Raw genomic sequence first — 21,277 nt, forward strand, 5'->3', positions numbered from 1 at the left:
CACATCGAAATATATATATATATATATATATATATATATATATATATATATATATATATATATATATATATATATATATATATATATATATATATATATATATATATATATATATATATATATGAAGGATGAAGGAAATAAAAAAAAATTTATGTACATCTAAATATGTGAATACACTCACACATGCAGCCCTAATTTCATTTGTCTATTTCAAGCATTTCTGTGCAATTGTGCCAATAGGGTTTTCATGAAAAATTCCAAGTCAAAAAAAAAGTTTCAAAATCCTACACTGAAAACTGCAAGCATTTCTTTAATGACAGTATGAAAATCAAACTAGGTCCTCAACAGATGCATATAAACATTACTAAATTTCAACATCAATTCATTTTGCATAATTGAGCTAATGAGCATTCCAGAAGAGACAAACATGATGCAATCAAAATGTCTCATTGCAAGCAGTGGGGGCATAATCAAAATTTTCTTTTTAAAAAACCCACAGTCTAGATTTATACAATGTTTTTACAGTGAGACTTATTGGTGATGCCATCTTCATTGAAGACACTGGCCATTTCCATTTCCTCTCAAGCGAACCATTAGATGTGGTAAGATGGCCTCCTTTCTCTGTGGCCAAAAACCTGAAAACAGACATAATAAGTATCAACAGTCATGAACCATCATGCATTCTATAAGATATTACATTTTTTATATTTAAGCTTTACTATACAAACTGTATTTTGGATAATAAAACTTGTGATCTGGTTACTGTCAAAATCAAATATGAGTTTTGAGTTAAATATGGTTGCCAAGACAATAAAAAATGCTGCTGCAAATCCAACTTGACTTGGATCTCTAGTCACAAGTCCATTTTCAGAGAAGAGGTCGATGCACAACAACACATGAATGTATATGAAAGGTAAATACTATGTCATCTGCTTCCAATATTTACAATGTCGAATCAAGCAAAGGAAAAGAATGACAACTACAAATTTGCCTTTCACATGGATTTAACAAACAGCGTTATTTCTATATACATCTGTGCAAAGGGCTACAACTTTCAACTCTGAACTTTGTAATTTACAGAATTATCTGGCAGTTACCAAACGGCATGAACTACACCACTCTGTTGTCTGAGGAAAACAGACTCACCTATAGTGTATGCAATATGGTGCCATGTTAGCACAGAAAGTCTGTTAAGCATGAAACCCACAGACGATGACAGTGTTCTGGCCACCCTGGTCACAGTCAGGTTAGAAATTATAAATCAATAAATGAAATGGCTAAATTCTGTGCATTTTTTATCACACTAAAGGTTTTTATTATTGAAATCAGTATGGGGAGGTACAAACAAACAGGGATTTATACAAAAACTATAGCGAACTCTGATCTGCTGATCTGTCTATGAATTAAGAACAACAAAACTGCATCAATGTGATGGCATATCTTGTGCAGGCTTGGATGTATATAACATTGATTAATCTGTATGATATTGTTCTAAACACAATCTATCTTAGTAAAGCATATAATATTGTCCACAGTAACGCTAGTAAATTCTCATTTAGGCCACAGTAATTCTACTAAATTCTCCAGTTTCATGATTCGAACATAAAACATAACCTAAATTATGAACTTTAAACACAATATTTCAAGAAAACACTCAAACATAAAATATAGGTCACAGATATCTATCTTTTGTGATAAGGTGTGGTTTTTATCAAGTTGCACCTTCTTACCAAGTTTCAAGATTTTAGGAGGGATGGGATGCAAATGACATGCCAAAACTGCATGTGTTCATAAGCTAAATGCAAAAGGTTAACCAAAGCCCCCTAAAAAGATAAAGTAATTTAGGTCACAATGAAGTTCTTTTGGTTGTAAGAGCATGGTACAGATGCATATCATCAATTTCATTACTCCAGCATGAACAGTGCTTAAGAAATGAAGATCGAATATAAAATTTAAGCCAAGTCAGTGAAGCTTAAAATGGGTCATAATAACATCTGCAACAATACTCATCAAGATCCCCTGAGCAAGTTTCATTATTTTAGAACGGATACTATGTGCATACTGTAAAAAAAAATCTCATGTTGTCATGAGTCAAATGCAAAAGACTGAACCTAAACCAGATAAATATGAAATACTGGACAGAGTGATCCTCTTTGCATGGGCAATGTACTCATCTAATAGAGATGTATATCATCACACAAAATTTAACCAAGTCAATGATTTATTAAAAATGGGTCACAGTGACCTACTGATGTGATAAGGTGTAGAACCCATTTGGGTCGTAAGCAGTCTTAACAGTATGTATACAGGATGCAACAAACATAAGTGGACATCATCTTATAACTAAACTAAATCTAAGCCAGTAACATTTTCAATTCAGGTCAAGTGACCTTTTTGTTGCAAAGGTGTTGTACTAAAAGAGATTATAACAGTAAAACCTGTTATGAGAGACCACCCCTTCTGCCAACAAAAAGTGGTCTCTCAAGACAGTTGGTCTCTCATAGCAGATTTGTACAAAAAGACCAGTTTCCAAGGTCCAGTTTCAGAACAATTTCAAGAAAAATAACCACAATCATTGTACAAATATTCTAATTTTATTTAATAGTTCTTGCTAAAATATTGTATGCATTCATCTAAAAACAAAATTATATAGCGATAAAGATATACTTTTATCATTAAACATGAAATCACATTTACATCTGAAGATCACATACTTTAGCATATCAAATCATTTCTGAATTACCCGTTTTCTTTTATAACAACCTAAATTTGTTTTACCGACGTTTAAACCGCTTTTTGAGAGTGGTCTGCTTTTTTTCACTTCTTTCAGTTACAATAATTATTTTCTACAGCCTTAAAATTTGTCTCTTTTTAGTTGGAGGTTCATCCACTGTTATTAAGGTTCTAGATGTTAAAATTATTAGTGCTCAATTGTAATTTAGTATGTAAAGATGGTTTTAACTGGGCTGTGGGAAAATATAAAAAATCTATACATGTGCATTGTATATCTAACAATTAATGAAATAAAAAGAAACAATTATCTCATCCAGAAAAAGAACCATTTACTCAAGGACAAAAGTCAACAGCTTCATTCAAAGAGAATAATTGGTCTGGTTCCCTGCTTTGTATACTCCTTGCGTTGCTCACCCCTATAGGAATAGCGAAGAAAAATGCAAGGAGCATACGAAGCAGGGAACAGACTACAAAATAATCTACATATACTTTAGTCTGGTTTATGACAGAAACTATAACACATTATAGGCATAGCAAAATAATTCAGACATCAGTAGCCAGCCTATTTGTATATATTAAAAAAATCCATTTAGAATGGTATGAGCAGTTGTTTTTACAGTGATTAAATATAGGTCGGTGGAGTTTATCCTTGCTTTTGCGATGCGGTCATTAATAGCAGTATCAAAATGCATATTTGCCAAAACATCGTAGTCACTGGTCACATTCAGATGGTGACCGTTCATAACAGAGTGTCTGGGTGGGTAAACAAACACACATACAAATTTGAAAACACAAACGACAAAGATAAAGTAAAAAAATGAGCCAACCCAATTAGAGAAAATCTTGGTCGGTTAGAGGCTTAAGTTTGACATTATTGACCTAGTATTTTCAATTTTTTTGTATGAAGCTTTATTTTTCAAAGAAGACTTGGTCCAAAATTGGTGTGTTCACCCTCCCTGCTGCTAGCTAAGTCAATAATGGAGACTAACTAAGCCACTTGCAACTGCGACACTGCACATTATACATGAGTAAATACATATACTTTAGTCAGCCTTCATTATTAAAATATACCTTTCAGATATGTCAGTGAACCATGCATAACAACCCTGCACTTACAACCATACCTGATGGGACAAGTTACAAGGTTTGATGGCACATCAGCACATTCTTGGCTTCATGGTGCTCTTAGTTAAACTAACAAGTCTATCAAATTTCATATTTTGCTATGTACTAGAACATTTTCATATGCGAATGAGAATGGGTGGAACCTGAAGCAAATCTGGAAACGAGCTAAATAAATCATTTTACTGACTTACGAGGCAATTCCATTAGCATGGTAGCACACTCCTCTACCAGTGGGTGTAAAACATGCAAGCATCTTCGAATCTAGACCATCTTCATATACAATCGTATAATAACCTGCACGACCAAAGCCTGATGCACTGTAAATCACTGCTGGGCGGCCTGATGGGTAGCTGGATCAGCAGTTAAGGAAGATGGAATACTGTATATACTCACTTATATGTCACCCTTGTTTTACTAAGAAAAGATTAATGCTGAGTAGAGGTCATCTTATAAGGAAAATATAACAAAAAAAATTTTAACGTGGTCTTACCATGATGACTCTATATCTTGGGACACTATACATTTTGGGACACACACCTGCAATTAATTTCAAAAGTAATTTTTATGATCTATAAATGTTGAGACACAAAATTATAGCAGTTCTTTGATGTACTGGAATGGGACACCTTCAACATTTTTTTCTACTAATCGATTGTTGTAATAAAATTCAATAAAGATGTTCCAGAAATAATGCTTTGAAAATAACTGTAATACTGTCAAAACTCCATTTTAATGTTAGACACCATAACCATTTACACTGGTACAGTAATCATGCTAATATTATGGAGAACAAGGGAATTAAACATCAAAGCAATTAGCTGCAAGTGAAAATTCCCTCTAACCCAAGCCTGTTTCAGGGTTTAAATACTTACAGTAATTGGCCTGGATTGCTGTCAGAAAACAAAAGAAAAATCTGCCCATTTTAAATGAAGGAGACACTAAAATAACCATATAGCCAAATATGTATTTTTAGGTTCAAACGTTCAAGACCGACACCAAAGTACCAACAGAAGACATTAAAGATGAGTTTATAATGACTGGATGACAGTGAAAGAATTCAGAATTTTATTTAGAAACTCAGACGATGAGGATCAATTTCTGGGCTTTAAAACAGATTATATCAACAGTGATATTTACAGGATACAGTGAATCACAATACTTTTGTAATTAATACATTACGAGATATGTGAATTGCATTATTCTAGATTGTGATTTTCATACCCATATATGATGTATAATTCAATGCATGGATTTATTATATAAATGGATTAAAATATCAAGTGTTATGGATTTCATTACAAGAAGATGGACAAACTGTAAGTTGTCAATTTATTTGTACATATTCAACTCAATAATACAAACATATTTTTTCAACATTGGTTTTATCTTTATTTGTCTTATCTATCTGTCTATCCATCTATCCAGTCTGACCTGTTTATTTTGCCCCAAGTGCAACTCCGACTCACTGAACATGTTAACCCCTGCAGATGGATCTGACTTACAGAAAACACCTCAGCTTATAGGAGGGTCAAAGAGAAATTCCCTTGTTGCAGCCTTAAGGTGTGTGTGGGAGGATTATAGTCAAATTGACTTATAAGTGAGTACATACAGTAACTGACTGGTCACAGCTGATGTTGTGTAGTTAAATTATTCTACTTTATTGTATGTAATTTCTTCCATACTTTTAATTATTTTTTCATGGTATGTATGATAAAGTTTAAGATAAAAAAGTAATAATGGTTCTCAAGTGATTTTTAAGCACAAATGTTAACAAACTGATAAGAATGCAAACATCAGAATACAAAATTCTATGTACCCAAACAATGAAAGAACAAACATATAATTTTTCTTCATACTGACTGTGTGCAAATTTTTTAGATGTTATGGAGAGAAAATACTGACAACAAAGTACTTTTTATTTACCTATGTTACCAAAGCTTTAGTTTACTGCCACAAATGGGAATCATTTAATGAGAGACATGATACTTGGCCTTTGTTCAACAACTGAACGACGTCTGTCCAAAATTCATCAATGCATGTTCCAGCTTTCTCAGAAAATGAGAAACTGATATATTATGGTTCCAGAAGAATATGCCTATGTGCTGATCTCAATTGCAAGTAAATAATGGCATTTGTTTGCTTTGCTTCTTCTGTACACTCTTGTGTATGAATAGGTATCAAAGTTAGCTCTCTCCACCATACAGCAGCAAATTAAAGGACAACTACCTTTTCAACTTCATACTTACATTGCAACAGCCAAGCAAATCCTAATATCTTTAAAGTAACTTCCACTGGTGAAGTTAATACCATCCCAACTGCAATGGTTTTCACTGGCCAAAAAAAAAACAATTCTGTTAGGTTTAACTTTATTTACAAATGAAAGATCATGCTTAATTATTCTTTCAAATGTCCTGTTCCTAACTCCATGCTCTATGATCCCAGATGGGCACAGGCTCAAATGCTGGTGTGTACATTTACAGAAGAATGGCCCATTATAAGAGTGTTGTAATGAAAGTCAGTTAAAAAAATCTGAAAATGCCAAATCAAGAATAACAACTGGGTTAATCAAATATTGTTTTTTAAACAGCTTCCATCATTTACATGAGACGGCACTGTAGTCTGAACATACTTTCTGTTCATAATTTGTGAAGACTGACATATTTCAAAATAAAATTGGAAAACTTGTAATTCTAATATTCATAATTGAATACATCTATTAAAGAATAACTTAAAAACTTTCTCTTATTGTAGAAATTGTCTTACACAATGTTTTAAATATGAGATAATTATGCTAGGGAACTCTGCAAAGTTACTCTTGATGAAGACTCTACGGAATCCTCATTTACTGATTTTCATGTTTCCACAGAAATCTATGGAGTTATACAAACATTTATGAAAGGTTATCTCACAATATTTTCTGTTCTTTCTGCTTTGAGAAATACCACGAAAAAGTATTCCAATATTCTGTGAAGAAGCTACTACATTCATTCTGCAATGAAAGTCTTAGAAAACTAATTGCTGAAAAGGATGTTATAATAGTAAACAGATACTGAATGATTGCAAAGGATACTACACAACAGTGGTGCCATCAAGGTGTGTGGTCTGGACCAGTGTTTTACCCTCATTCTTCTCATCATCAAGGACTGGGATGGAAGGTTTAATTACCTTTGTGACAGGACTGGGTGTTTGTTTGACTGGTGATTTACGGTATTTTAATAATGTCTCTTTTCTTGTGTCACCGTAGTATCGGAACACAACAGTATGGTTGAATCCCTTTTCTTCTTCCTTCATTTTATCCTCATTACTGTAAATAATAATAATATGTCAATAATAATAATAATAATAATAATAATAATAATAATAAAGCAAATAAAGAAGGTAATTCAATTAATAATCTCAATTTAGGGCAGTTTTTCAGCAGTCATTAAAAAAATAAACCAACTATACAAAAAAAAGAACCACAAAGAAATTCATCTAACTAAAGTGGCCACACTTCTAGCCCCACCACCACCGAGCATCCACTGTTTACAGCCAGAATTCCCTTTGCATCTGCAACTGTGTGTTTCAAATTAATTACACCCACTTGGACTGTTGCCACCCCTACAACATGGCCAGCAACCAGCATATTAATGCACACAATGTCAAATTTACCCCTCTAGACCAGACACTTACTGGAGTTTACAGATGAAAATCTCACAAATGTATTATAATCTCTAAATTTTAGATTGACAGTGACACTGGCTCCAACATGCCAATGAAGAATCCAACTTGAATTCAAAGAGAAAGGCGAGTTATTACTCAGATCATCCACTGCTATGTGTTCCTTAGTTGCTAGGTTTTGTCACTAGTAGATACATGTATTATAATTGAAAAGTCAATAATTATCAAGATGACAAGACCTGAAAGCTGTGGAGTGCATTACTGTACACCTCAGATCGGTCTGATACTGGATCACCTCAAAGTAAAAGTGGTACAACAGTCTCTTAGCTTCTATGTTTTGAACGAGTACTGAACTATAATCAGTCACACACATAACAAAGCTCATTACCTTTGTAAATACAGTACATTTCATGTAAATTCTGCAAATCAGTTTGACAGACAAATACCACATATACTTGCCTACATGATGAGTGAATTGCAAACTGAAAGACCCAGACCTGCCATCACATAATGCAATGGTAGATCTGGATGCATACAGTTTGATAGGAGTAATCAGTAGAATAAAAAACACAGACTATGATCTGCAGGCACATTATGCAATTGCAGATCAGGATCTTTGCTCTTTGCAGCTTGACTTGACTTATAAGCAAGTATATGTGGCAATTAAGATTTATGGCCCAATGTAATGGGATTAAAGTTTGCTAGCAAGCAGCTACCCTATACCGAAATCACTTTGTGCTGGCAAATTCAAACATTTTTATAAAAAATTGGCTCTGACCCTACATCTCAACTTTAATTGTCTAAATATCAAAAATGGAGTAGCAAGGGTCAGTGGAAATTTGGACTACTTTATACTGAACAAGATGTTGCAATAAAATAATTGCCACTGATTTAGCCATGGGAGGGGGAGGGCAATATTATGAACCATGTTACTTGGAGTTAATCTGTAGATGATGAGTGAGTGTTGTCACCTTCATTTCATTTTAACTAACAAAACTGGGTGCAAATGCCTGCAACAGCTGTCTCAGATGAATTCTCAATTTAAAGAATAACAAGGCAAATGACTAATACAATTTTTTACTGATGAAGATTAAAATAACTTGCATAGAGTAAGTATCATTTTGTATCGATTTTCCAGCACTTGTATTGATATGTATATTGTTACAGCAAAAGTATCAATGCCTGAATATATCAATGAATTTGTTTCACCCCTAGTAAATAACTACAACATAATTAAACACCTAGATTCACATAATGACATATTCATTCAGACATTCACATTCATGTACACTCACTTACAACTTAAACACATGGATTCACATACTGAAATACTCACTCTGATGTTTACATTCATGTACACTCACTTGAATAAAACTTAAACATATGGATTCACATGCTGCCAAACTCATTCATATTCATATTCAATCACCTGCATAATTTAACCTAAACACCTAGATTCAGATAATGAAATCCTAGCTCAAATTCATGCACACTCACTTAATTCAAAACTTAAACACATGGATTCACATACTGAAATATTTACATTCATGTACACTTACTCACAACTTAAACACATGGATTCACATACTGAAATACTCACTCTGATGTTTACATTCATGTACACTCACTTACATAAAACTTAAACACATGGATTCACATACTGAAATAATCATTCATATTCATGCACACCCATTTGCATAAAACTATCACACTTATTATGCACACAAACTTTAAAAATAAACTAGATTTTCAGTATGACAAATACACAGTTAAAACTAGCATAATTCTTTACATAAATGAGAAGAAACAACACTTATAACTATAGATCTATAAAAATTTACTTGTAAAACATCAGACACACAATTAAACATGACTAAGAATGATAAGGTTTCAATATAGTTTAATAATAAGATATCAGAACTTTAAAAAGATAGTCATAAAACAAGTCTGAGTACAAAGAGTGGTAAGAATATGTTATTCGGCATGTCAAAGGTAAATTTTGAAAATGTTTACTGTAATAAACAATATAATGGTTGTTACAAAGCTGGATAGTATACCCTTGCCAAAATGCAACAGATTTTATTGCACTGTAGAAGCATATCTGATATTCATGATCAATTCAATTTTTTGTGTCCAATTATCTACATGAACTTACCTAGCACAAGTAAAGACTTAATTACAGTATAATTGCAATTTATGTTTATATTTTGGTATGGTGGAGCAAATATGTATCATCTCATCCATCCATCCATCAACATATGCATACATACAAACTCCATGATACCTCCCTACAGAAACAGCTTTAACTACTTATCTTAGAAATGTTCCTAACAATCAAACTATTACCAAATTACCTACTTAACTACATTAGCTATTTACAATGTACAGAAAAAATATCACTATTATGAGTATCATCTTCAAAAAAAGTCTTACATTTGCTTCAAAGCAGCCTGTAATATCTGAATACATTCATTGTAAGCTAGTCTGGGGTCTACTTCTTCCTGGGTACCCTGCTTGACAATCCAACCTGAAATTATACAACATTCAGTTATCTCCCCTGAACCATTTATGGAAAATGCACATATTACATGTAATCACAAGTACATGTATATCACATTAGCCAAAGTGTTTTGGCTCCATACTACTATGCTTAAAATTAACTGTGTATGAAAAAGACTGTATTAACTATGTTCTGTATAATATTTCATAACTTCTTTCATATGCCATCATAAAAACAGTTAATATATATTTATTAATTTAATTTTTATGCATTTTTTTCATAATTTCCATGTAAATTTTCATACAAAAGAATGAGAAAAAATTTTAAGCACTAATTTGTAACAATTTTTATTTGTAAACCAAAATATTAATGAAGGAATATGTAGGGGAAACTCTAGGTAATAAGGTTTTAATTTATACCATCATATCTTTTCATGATTCTTCCAACTGAAAAAGTATGTTGTATTGTAGAGTTATGTAAAAGGGGAAAATCAATACCATTAGTCTGACATGGGCTTACACCATGGATCTTATGTTGGGAGACCAAAGTTTGGAAAATGGATATTCAGGAGCCATAATTCCTTTGAACAATGAAATAAAATGCTGGAAAGCCAACTACTTTCTAAGTCTAATAAATATAGACAGGCATGATAAATTTGGTTTAAATTCAGTATTCCTTAGTAAAATTACACTGTATAGAAAATGGTAGTTATAACTCTAAATTATAATACAGATTGCTAATAATGAACTCATTACAGCTCTCATCAATATAAAACTGCATGCTAAATTTGGTTCAAATCCCACAATTCCTGGTAAAATAGGAAGGGCAATCACGAGCCAAAACTGTTCTACATGAAAATGTAGAATCCTGGCAATTAAATCAAGTCAGTCTCTTCAATATAAAAAGCTGCATATCAAATCTGACTGAAATCCCACAATCCTTGGTAAAGGAAGATGAATAATCATGGGACAAAATTCTTCTAAATGAAAATACTAAATCCTGGCAATTAAACTGAGTCCATGTCTCTTCAACATGGTTCCATACAAACAATCTTTGTAAAGTAATGCTGTAAATACAGATGCCAACTGGCAAAAAAAATCAAAGGCCAAAACTCCTGTAAATTATGCTGTGGAATGCTAGAAGTCAAACTTTCAAGGTCTTATCAGTATAAAAGTAAATGTTAAACTTGGTTGAAATCCAAGAATCCTTACAAACACTGTGCTGCAGAAACCAAAACTGAAAGGATGACATTCATGTGCCATGAATCTTTCAAATGTCATTGAATGTTGGAATTCAAACTCATTTGATATAAAGAAGCATGCTATGTTGTATTGGTTGAACTCCAGCAACCTTAGGAAAGAAACCAAAATCAATAGAACAGAAAATCAGAAGGCAAAATTCATAAAATAATGTTGTATCAAGCTAGAACTTGAACTTATACAAGGTCTCATTGTTATAGAGCTGCATGACAATTTGGCTGAAATCCAACAATCCTCGGTCAAGTTAAGCTGCAGAACAAACAGTGTTTGGAGGAAAAGCAATCAATGACCATAATTCTTATAAATGAAGACAAAGGAGGCTGGAAATGGAACTCTTTTCAGATCCCATCAATGTAAAACTTCAAACCAAATTAGGTTAAAATACCGTATATACTCACCTATAAGATGAATCCCACAGCAAACTGCACAGACCCGGATCTGCTGGTGCATTATGTTATGGCAGATTAGAATCTGTGTTGTTTGTAGTTGGACTTGACTTATAGGCAATTATATCTGGTAAATCAATTTTCATTAAAGTTATCATGCAGAAAGCAAATTGCTGAAAACATAGCTGGATTCAGATTGATTACTTCATAGGGATCTGCAGACTTCATCAAGCAGAATTTTGATTAAAGTGGAAATGAGAGCAGTTACTCACATAAAAAAAAACATAATGCCGCTAAAGTGAGATTACTTGTCAAGTCAATCAGTGTCAGAAAGGGAATATAATCTGTCTTCAATAAGGAAGACAGTGCTCCATCTTCATGACTTTGTTCATGGAACCCAGAAGAGATACCAGTAAAGAAAATCATGTAGTAATATTAATATAAATTCCACCAAAATTATTGGAATCCATGGCCATATATACCTGCATTATAGGAGGGGAAGCAGTTTATCAGTGGGATTTATGAGAGGGATTACTGTATTCTACACTAATCCCTGCCCTAGCAAGGTGGAACCATGCCCTCTCTAGGGTATATTGTGCCTTCCTTGGGTGTTGTCCTGTTTTCAATCACAGGAAATTTCATACCTGCCAACCTTCCAGACAGTGGTCTGACAATTGGGCCAGCCTTTAAGGTCAACTGGACCAATTTGGCTGAAACAGGCCCCATGCTCACAGGGGCCCCGCACATTAGTAATTGTAAGAATATATCTATAGAGGGAAAGTAATTAAAAAGAAATGGAAGAAACTTTTAAGTTCAATATCATATAAAACTTGTTTAAAACTTTATTTCCAAGTGTTGTGCCCCAGGGGGCCCCACCAAAATGATCCAAATTGGCCCCACATTTGCTAAGGCCAGTGTGGACATTGGTGGCTCTGAAATATCATAGGGGGTCAGTGCAGGTGATGAAAGTAAGTGACATTGTACAATTGAAACAAGTCATCTAGTTAATTAACCATGTAGAACATGACTGGGAATTAAATTTTAAATAAAAGAAAATAGAATAACCATTTTCATTGAAGAACATACCACACCTTTGAATAAAATTGGCCAGTAAACTTAGCACTTTCATACAGTGGCACCACACACACACAAACACACACATCAAATAAAACTAGAAAATGTGTTCATGGAACATCTATGCCCCACCAGAAATGGCCTGAACACAAAACATAATAAAGGTAAATTGATGCACAGATGGACAAGGGTAGCAGTTTATTCAACTACATGGGTCATTGTGGGGCATAAAAAAACACATAAAGTTTATGATTTTAAGATCCAATATCAAACAAAATCAGAATTCACTTAGCATCCACTATCCATCATATATGATTTAATTATTAATTACTCTTATGTGTCACCATTTTTTGGACTGTGGGATAGATCAAGTGTCAACTATGCAGTTGTCACTTATATCAAACTTTGACATTCGTAATGGTAAATGACAGCTCTTTCAACAATATACCTTCAAAAGTAATCACAATCCACTACCACCCTTAATTCTACTATTCCTACTATGGAAATAAAATCACACTTTGCTTTCTTGTGATTACATGTATGTAGTAAAATCCAACTCAAGGAACCTTTACTGTTGATCACGATCAACCCAGTAATCTTTAACAATGATAACTACAACCAGCTCATGCAAAAGGCAATAAAGTATAATAGCTACAGTTCTTTCAACAGACACCTTTGATTTATCTAATTTCCAATGAACTTGTTACACATTATGTACTTTATCTGTACCAAAGCAATGCTCAAAGGAATAGCGGCACTGATCACCAAAACTATTATTAGTCAATTAAGTAATCTGTTGGATGGCATTTGTTTATCTCTAACTCTAGCTTTACCTTTCAACCACCTTGATGACAATTAGGTAGGTAATCCATGAGCATAAAGTGTGAAGCTATGTATATCATGACTGTTTGTTTTTTTCTTTCTACAAGTTATGGGTTATGGGCACATATCACATGTAAAAAACATTTATCTCTCTTGCTCTCTCTTTATCTCTCTCTATCCAAAATTGTGCTTAAACATGTCATGGGGTCAGGTAGTCATAAATTGATTTCTTCATGTGGCATGATGTGACATAGCGGATATGTACTTGCTAAAGGGTAAAATTCAAATGTGTATTTGTGGCATCAACTAATTTAAATCATCAACCTCTATAATGTCCATATGCTGTGCAAATATTATCTTAAATGTATGAGTAGAGTGCATGAAAATGTCCCATCTTGTATTGAGTATGCCCTAAAAGAGATTTTGATGATCAATGCCCTGACAAGCCACCAGTACCCTGCCCTAAATAGTCTGGTTGGAAAACAAGAGTAATATCTGGTGTAAAACTTTACTGAAATTCCGCATACATTATACTTTCCAAGCTCTGCAGGATGAGATTTGACAAAAATATTCTGTGAGATCGGAAGCAAATTCTGCAAAACCTGATTTTTCCAAGGTCATCCATGTGCACTCAGACACAATGTGGTAAGGAAACTGTCCTTGGGTTTAGTTTTGCCATATGAGTAGCAAACTGTGTCAAATATGCCCTACCATCATGACTGAAAAAATCTTTATTTTTAGACCATCTGCTGGTTTACATTCAACATAATAATAATAATAATAATAATAATAATGAGGACTTTGTATAGCGCCTAATCTTTAGAAGATTTAAGAGCTTTACAACATTAGACAACACCTATAAGATAAAAAAAACATATAATGATATGATTACAAAAACAAACAGGGCCCCGAGTGGCCAAGTGGTCTAAAGCGCTTTTCATTACGGATCACTGCCATCTCACCTCTGTCTGCGTGGGTTCGAGTCTCGGATTCGGCTAATGTGGATATGTGAGAAAGCTTGCCAGTAGCTTCTCGTGGGTCGGTGGTTCTTTCCGGGGTTTTCCCAGGTTCTTCCTCCACCATTAATACTGGCCGCCATGTATAGCCTATCGTGTGCTGAAAAATGGCGTTAAACCCTACAGCAACAACAACAACAACAACAAAACAAACACCAAGAAATTAGAAAACATATGCTGAGAATATTTAAGGTAGGAAACTTTATTAGGTCTTTAAGTTTGTTCTTGCAGTCAAAATAGGTGAGCATACTGTTGAAAATCTTGCAAATCAAATGATTAATGGAAACAAAATCTCTGCATATGAAATTTAACATTTCCGCAAGCAATAGAGATCAAAGTTTTGTTTTTGCTGACCTTAATGGCACTTTTAATGCATTATTATGCCTTGTCCAAGGACACCCCAAGAAAGCTGACCTTGGCTGATCTGGATGGGGATCAAACACACAGTCCTTGGATTAATTATGAGTATGATGCTCTACCAACTGAGATATCATGGTTCTCTATACCAACTCTCTACCAACTGAGATATCATGGTTCTCTATACCAACTCTCCACCAACTGAGATATCATGGTTCTCTATACCAACTCTCTACCAACCGAGATATCATGGTTCTCTACACAACTGAGAATAAAACAATGAAATAGTTAAAAATTCACTGAGATTTTTCATCACAATGAGATATCACATATTTCGTTCTGTGCAACAACAAAAATGAAATAAAAGAATTTAGTCCTCAAAATTGATATGCAGGTGACAATACAACAAAATCAAGCATTGTAAAAAAAAGTATGTATGTGTCTAAATTTAAACTAGAGGATGGCTGTGAAGTGTAGACAAGGCAAGAAAAGGCTAAAAAATTACCTAATACAAGCTTAACTCCTACGACTTTGCAAGCAAAATTTCATACCAAACACACTACAGCACTGCTTCTTTTGTACAGCTTTGTAATTTCTTTTTATATAATATAAAGGTGGACTTTTTCCTCAGCTTTCATAAAGCTTTTTTACATTTAAAATATGCCATAATTTCATTAAAACTGCAGATGTGCTTATTATCAATTATAGGAAAATTGAAATACTGCAAACATTGTTTTTCTCAATGGTTAAACACTGTGAATTTTATGGAATTAGCTTCTCTGCATGACTCAAACTGGGTGGTTGTTTTTTTAATTAGTTAATCTTCCTAAGAAATAGTTTAAAAACTGCATGCAAGGACATTCGAAAACTTTACTTTTAAGAAAAGACTGAAAATATATACAATGAAAGTTATAGGAGGCTATACATTTAAAAACAGAAATTTAGTCTGGATAAATGATTGTCAATTAAATAATACATGAATAACAGATTGTAGGTTCAGAGGGCATTCCTTTGGTCCATATCATCAAAAAGTCCAAACAATTACTTAATGATAAATTTTAAAGTGGTATAGTGATAATGTATATCACATACAACTCAATATGTATACAGATCCGATACTGTTGTCATGAACAACAGACTGGTCCAGATATCTTCTACAGCTGACCTGTTGTTCATAACAATAAATCTAAAATAGTGACTCAGAGGATCTGCATTAAAGACAGTCTACAAAAGGTCAAGTAGGTACATGTTTCCAGTTTTCTAAAATAAATACTTCACCAAACTAAAAATGATAATTACAAACCTTGACAACATGAGATCTCAGTTATTTCAAGAAAGGTAAATGAATTTCAGTTTCAATGAAAAGCACAATTTGTAGCAGATGACAGCCTCTGCAATGCAAATCCTAGTAAAAACCACTGCTATCTTTACAAGTCATTGTGGGTACATTTCTGTAAGATATTAAATGCATGACTGTTAATAAGTTCCCAATGCAAAGAGTTTTCACTGATATAAACATTAAGTTAGTTACAATATAACATCATATTTACCCATAATGCCCTGCAAAAAATTACACACAATGACAAGTAATAATGGCAATTTCATGCAAAGAAATTTCTGTTGTTTGTCATCATCTGCACCAATTATTATTTCTTACTGATCTCTTGCACTGGTTAGGTTTTGAAGTTATGATTTAAATTTGAAAAAATACTGTTTCAGCAAACTTGAAGAATATGCCAACTCAACCTTTTTGAGACAGACTATAACACATCTGCCTCACAAAAAAACATGACACTAAGCTGCTTTCAGTTGTGTGATTATTATAGATAAATATATACAACTATATGACCCCTCAACATCTCTATTGCATATTGAGACAGCCATACTGTTTTGAAAGATTAGGAAGCATATTTGATGGCCTACATGAATCTAGGTCACAATGACCATTACTTTTGCTATAAAAATTTGTGTTTTACCAGGATTATGTTCATTAAAGCATGATCATTGCAAAAGCTGTTGTGCCAGATAAAAACCCAACCATGCAATTTTAATATTAATAAATTATTCATGTTTTGATCGCTGTTTTGTGGCATATTAGAAATATAACTTATTCAATCTACATTTTTATCTGGGTCTCTTTCGATTGTTAAGTTGTTTCCAAAGTCTTCATCTGCTGATGTATGCAATACTGTTCTTATACAGATAATATACCATATATACTCACTTTTACGTTGAGTCTAACAGCAAACAACAAAGATCCTGACTGATCATAAAATAATGTGCCTGCAGATCAGGATCCATGTTGTTTGTTTTACTGATTACTCCTAACAAACTGTTGAGACACAGATATGCCAGTGCCTTATGTGACAGCAGATCTGGATCTGTGCAATTTGCAGTTGGACTCAACTTATAATCATGTATATATGGTACAACATGTAGCACATGTACTATTGTTGTTATATAGACAATAGCACATGCACTACCTTTATTATACAGACCATATCAAACATGTAGCACATGCAACCCAACAGGCTGATATATCTTATAATGTAGTTATTGTAAAATAAAGTCCACATTTCTCATATCGCTAAACCATTTTCTATACTTACAGGTACTATTATGCTGATTTGTATTAAATGACCCCTGGATGTGTCTACAACATTTCAAGATAGTAATCATTTCCCAGCCCATCTAATTGGTTTTATCGTAAAGAATCCCCATTATCTGTCAATACCTAAGTTAAACAAAGCTGATTCCATCAAATCCCTGGCAGCATTCCATTGTTCAATAGTCAATATGTCTTAGTATTGAACTCAATTGTGCAAACTGGACCATCAATGGAGAAAATAAAGCTAAAGTCAGCTTAACTACTGTGTACACTTAGTCAAATATGAATGCAAATTGTTAATATTTCTACATGTACATTTTTATGTTAATGAAAAAGGCAAAATAGCCTTACCTTCTTAAGTGGAATTTATATTTCTAGAATGTACATCTTAAATAATGGTTGAGAGAAAGCAAATACTTCACACATAATAAAGGTCTAACCACTTGACCATGTCTTATGATAATATATATTTCCTACATCAATCTGTTTAAACTCTCTGAATGTATTACTTTTTCTCATTACTCATTGATGATGATTTATTTCAGAGAATTAATGCCACAGAAGATTTAATTTAAAGTTAAAAACATTATTTAAGCCATAATACAAATTTCAGAAAATTGGTCAAATGATGTCTCTAAGAACATAAAATATGCATACTTTTACACTGATCTGATTTTTAACACAATAAAATTTCCTAAACCAAGCACTGTTCCAATAAAAAATTGGCCATTTTTAGCATAGTATCAAAAGAGCAATTAGGGACCAAAATGTTCAGTCTACAAAGGAAGCCAGATTTCAGTACAGCAAGTTTGTGGATTTTGCTTTTCAAAAATGGTACCATCTGATTTACACATCTGTTTTTTAATTAAAACATGCAGTAAAAACAAATTCTGAAAACAGTTCTTACTCTTTGTTTCTTGTTGTGAAGCCATTCTTATTTCATTCAGTTTTCTTTCATGATTTTTGGTCCTTGTAACAAGGGTTATAAGCATGCATAATTAAAATTTCTTTCATGAGAAAGAACAAAATTGATGAGATGTTTCTAATATTTATTTGAAAGGCAGAACTTAAAAGATAAATGATGCATACAAAATGAAGTTGTATTAAAACTGGAATTTAACCAGCAACATAGCTAACAAAAATGTATCAAAGCTGGTTTCCTGAAGGTGCACAACAAAAGACAAGTTTTCTAAGTTGTTTGTCCCATTTTGAAAATAAAAACTTTGGACTGACTGGTTACATGATTTTTTTATATAGTATTAACTTTGTACACCACCTGAGAGTTATGTACAATACCATACATACCAGCCCATAAATTGAGTCCTGCTGCAAGAAACATTGACCCTGATCTCCAATGAATAATTATCCAGCAGATCAGGGTCTATGTTGTTACTGATTATTCCTAACAAACTTCATAGACCCAAGTCTGCAAGCACAAAATGCAATGGCAGATCTGGATCTGTGCAATTTGCAACTGGACTCAACTAATAAGCATGTATATACAGTATAAGTACAACTCTCATCAAGGTAGTGTTGAAGACTAGAAGGCTCAGATGTGTTTGATTTTGATGAGCATCCTGAACAGCAATAAAGAAACTATGCAAATTTGTTATGGCCGGTTCTGTAAAGGAAAATGTATTATTTGTACTATAAACCAATTGTGTTATATTTTAAAAGTTGTCTGGCATATGGACAACAAAATTATACTTAATACAAAATAATTCCACATATATCCATGATTTTTAACTCTAATTTAACAAGGACAAGTGGACAAAATAATTTAGGGAAAGCATAAGTTACTTAAACATCATTATTCTTAAGTTGGTGAAGAATATACAATCAACACTTGCCTCAGGATATTGGTATTGGTTCATGCTATCTGATTATTGACTCGACAGCATGTGTAACAAGGGATGCCGATTCAGATACCTACAGACTATGCTGACCTTCTAAAAACTGCCTCTTTGTACAGGTAAAACACAATAAACCCAAATATGCATTCAACTCAGCATCTATCAGGTTTTGCTTACCTTTTTCCTCAAAAGCTTTGTTAGACAGCTGGAATGAAATGTACGTCTGGTAATACATAGCAGGGTTGGCCAACAATGTCGCTAAAAAGCAAAGGCACAGAAATTACATATATTCTTACAAAATAAAACAGTAAATATAACATTAACTAAATATTCACTTCCAAAATAATAATCATAAATTTGAATAAAAGCACTGTCACTTTTTTTAATGATATTCTAAAGCATTATGTAACTGTAAATCCTGACAAATCATACATTACTTTCTTCATTATGTTTTTACTCCTCTACTGAATTTTATAAATATAATCCCAGAGATCATTAGGTTGTTATTGTTGTTGTTGTTCCAGGGTTTAACACCATTTTTCAGCACAAGACAGGCTATACATGGCGGCCAGTATAACTGGTGGAGGAAGAACCCTGGAAAACCCAGGGAAGAACCACCGACCCACAAGAAGCTACTGGCAGGCTTTCCCACGTACCCACACTAGCCGAGCCTTGGACTCAAACTGACGCAGACAGAGGTGAGATGGCAGTGATCCGGAACGGTATGCGCTTTAGACCACTTGGCCACTTGGGGCCCCAGATAATTAGGTAATGTAGATATAAACAAACATCTTCTATCAAGAAAGGTTTCACTTAATCTTTTGTCTTCTTTAGTGGAAAGAGTATAAAAAAAAACATTTGGTGATAGTTTTCAGAGAAAGATCAATATCTGATAAAACAACTCAAAGATAGTAATCAGAAAACTAATTTTTTTTATAAATTGATTAAATACTTTCTTCCAATATTCACTGAATTATGACTGAAAAATCTAGGTAGACATACTTAAAATAAAATGGATAGATACATGGCAGATATACTTGTGTACACCATGTATAATGGCTTATAAGATGAGTCCAACTGCAAACTGCACAGACCCAGATCTGCCATCTCATAATGTGCCAGCAGATCTGGGTATGTGTAATTTATTTTGAAGTAATCAGTAGAACAAACAACATAAATCCTGATTTGCATGCACATTATGTTATGGCTGATAATGAATTTTTTACAGTTGGACTTGACTTATAAGCAAGTATACATGGTAAGTCAGACCAAACAGCAAACAAGAAAGACCCTTATCTGTCACTGCATATGTGCCAGCAGCAGATACAGGTATCTGTTTTTTTGTAGTAGGACCCAACTTATATCCATGTCCTGGTATATGTAGATTACAGAGCTAACCATTTTAATTTTTACCATATTAGTAGAAAATATTTGTTTAGCAAAACTGATTCAATTCAGTCTCTTTGATATGGAAACTATAATATTTTTATATGTTCTATTTTGTCTGTTTAAATTCAAAACATCACAACTTTGGATGGTCTCATTTACAATGAAATATAAACTTCTGTGATAAAAAATAATATTATCATTTGCATTTTTAACTTTCAGAGTTACCAATGGACATCATGTACCTTGTGTCTTACATTCACCAGCTTACTTCTCCACCTACAGAACATTTTCTCCATCTTACCTCCTTGATACTTAATGCAATAATAAAAACTAGTCTCTATAAAGCTGAAATATTGTGTGAAAATGCGACATTAAACTATAAATTCATGCTTTTTATTAGATGAAGAAGAGAAAAAAAGCATGCATAATTTAGTAAGAACAATTCTAAAACATCATGCCAAACATGTAATGAGTTTAAAAGTGAAAAACCAAGAT

At 33.2% G+C, this 21,277-nt stretch overlaps 1 protein-coding gene across 1 annotated transcript in view; it reads right to left on the reverse strand.

Moving 5' to 3' along the window:
* Positions 1–21,277, reverse strand: part of LOC149799674 (uncharacterized) — a 100,867-nt gene that overhangs the window by 62,044 nt on the left and 17,546 nt on the right. The window contains exons 5-9 of the mRNA XM_089958253.1: positions 19,571–19,651; positions 9,952–10,045; positions 6,929–7,162; positions 4,050–4,208; positions 524–635 (exon numbers count right to left, since the gene is read on the reverse strand). Coding sequence (XP_089814379.1) covers positions 524–635; positions 4,050–4,208; positions 6,929–7,162; positions 9,952–10,045; positions 19,571–19,651 — 680 coding nt within the window. The remainder of the gene's footprint in view (positions 1–523; positions 636–4,049; positions 4,209–6,928; positions 7,163–9,951; positions 10,046–19,570; positions 19,652–21,277) is intronic.

This window comes from Sinohyriopsis cumingii, chromosome 5 (genome assembly GCF_028554795.1).
Source record: "Sinohyriopsis cumingii isolate HCF-2022 chromosome 5, ASM2855479v2, whole genome shotgun sequence".
In the NCBI taxonomy this organism is placed as follows: domain Eukaryota; kingdom Metazoa; phylum Mollusca; class Bivalvia; order Unionida; family Unionidae; genus Sinohyriopsis; species Sinohyriopsis cumingii.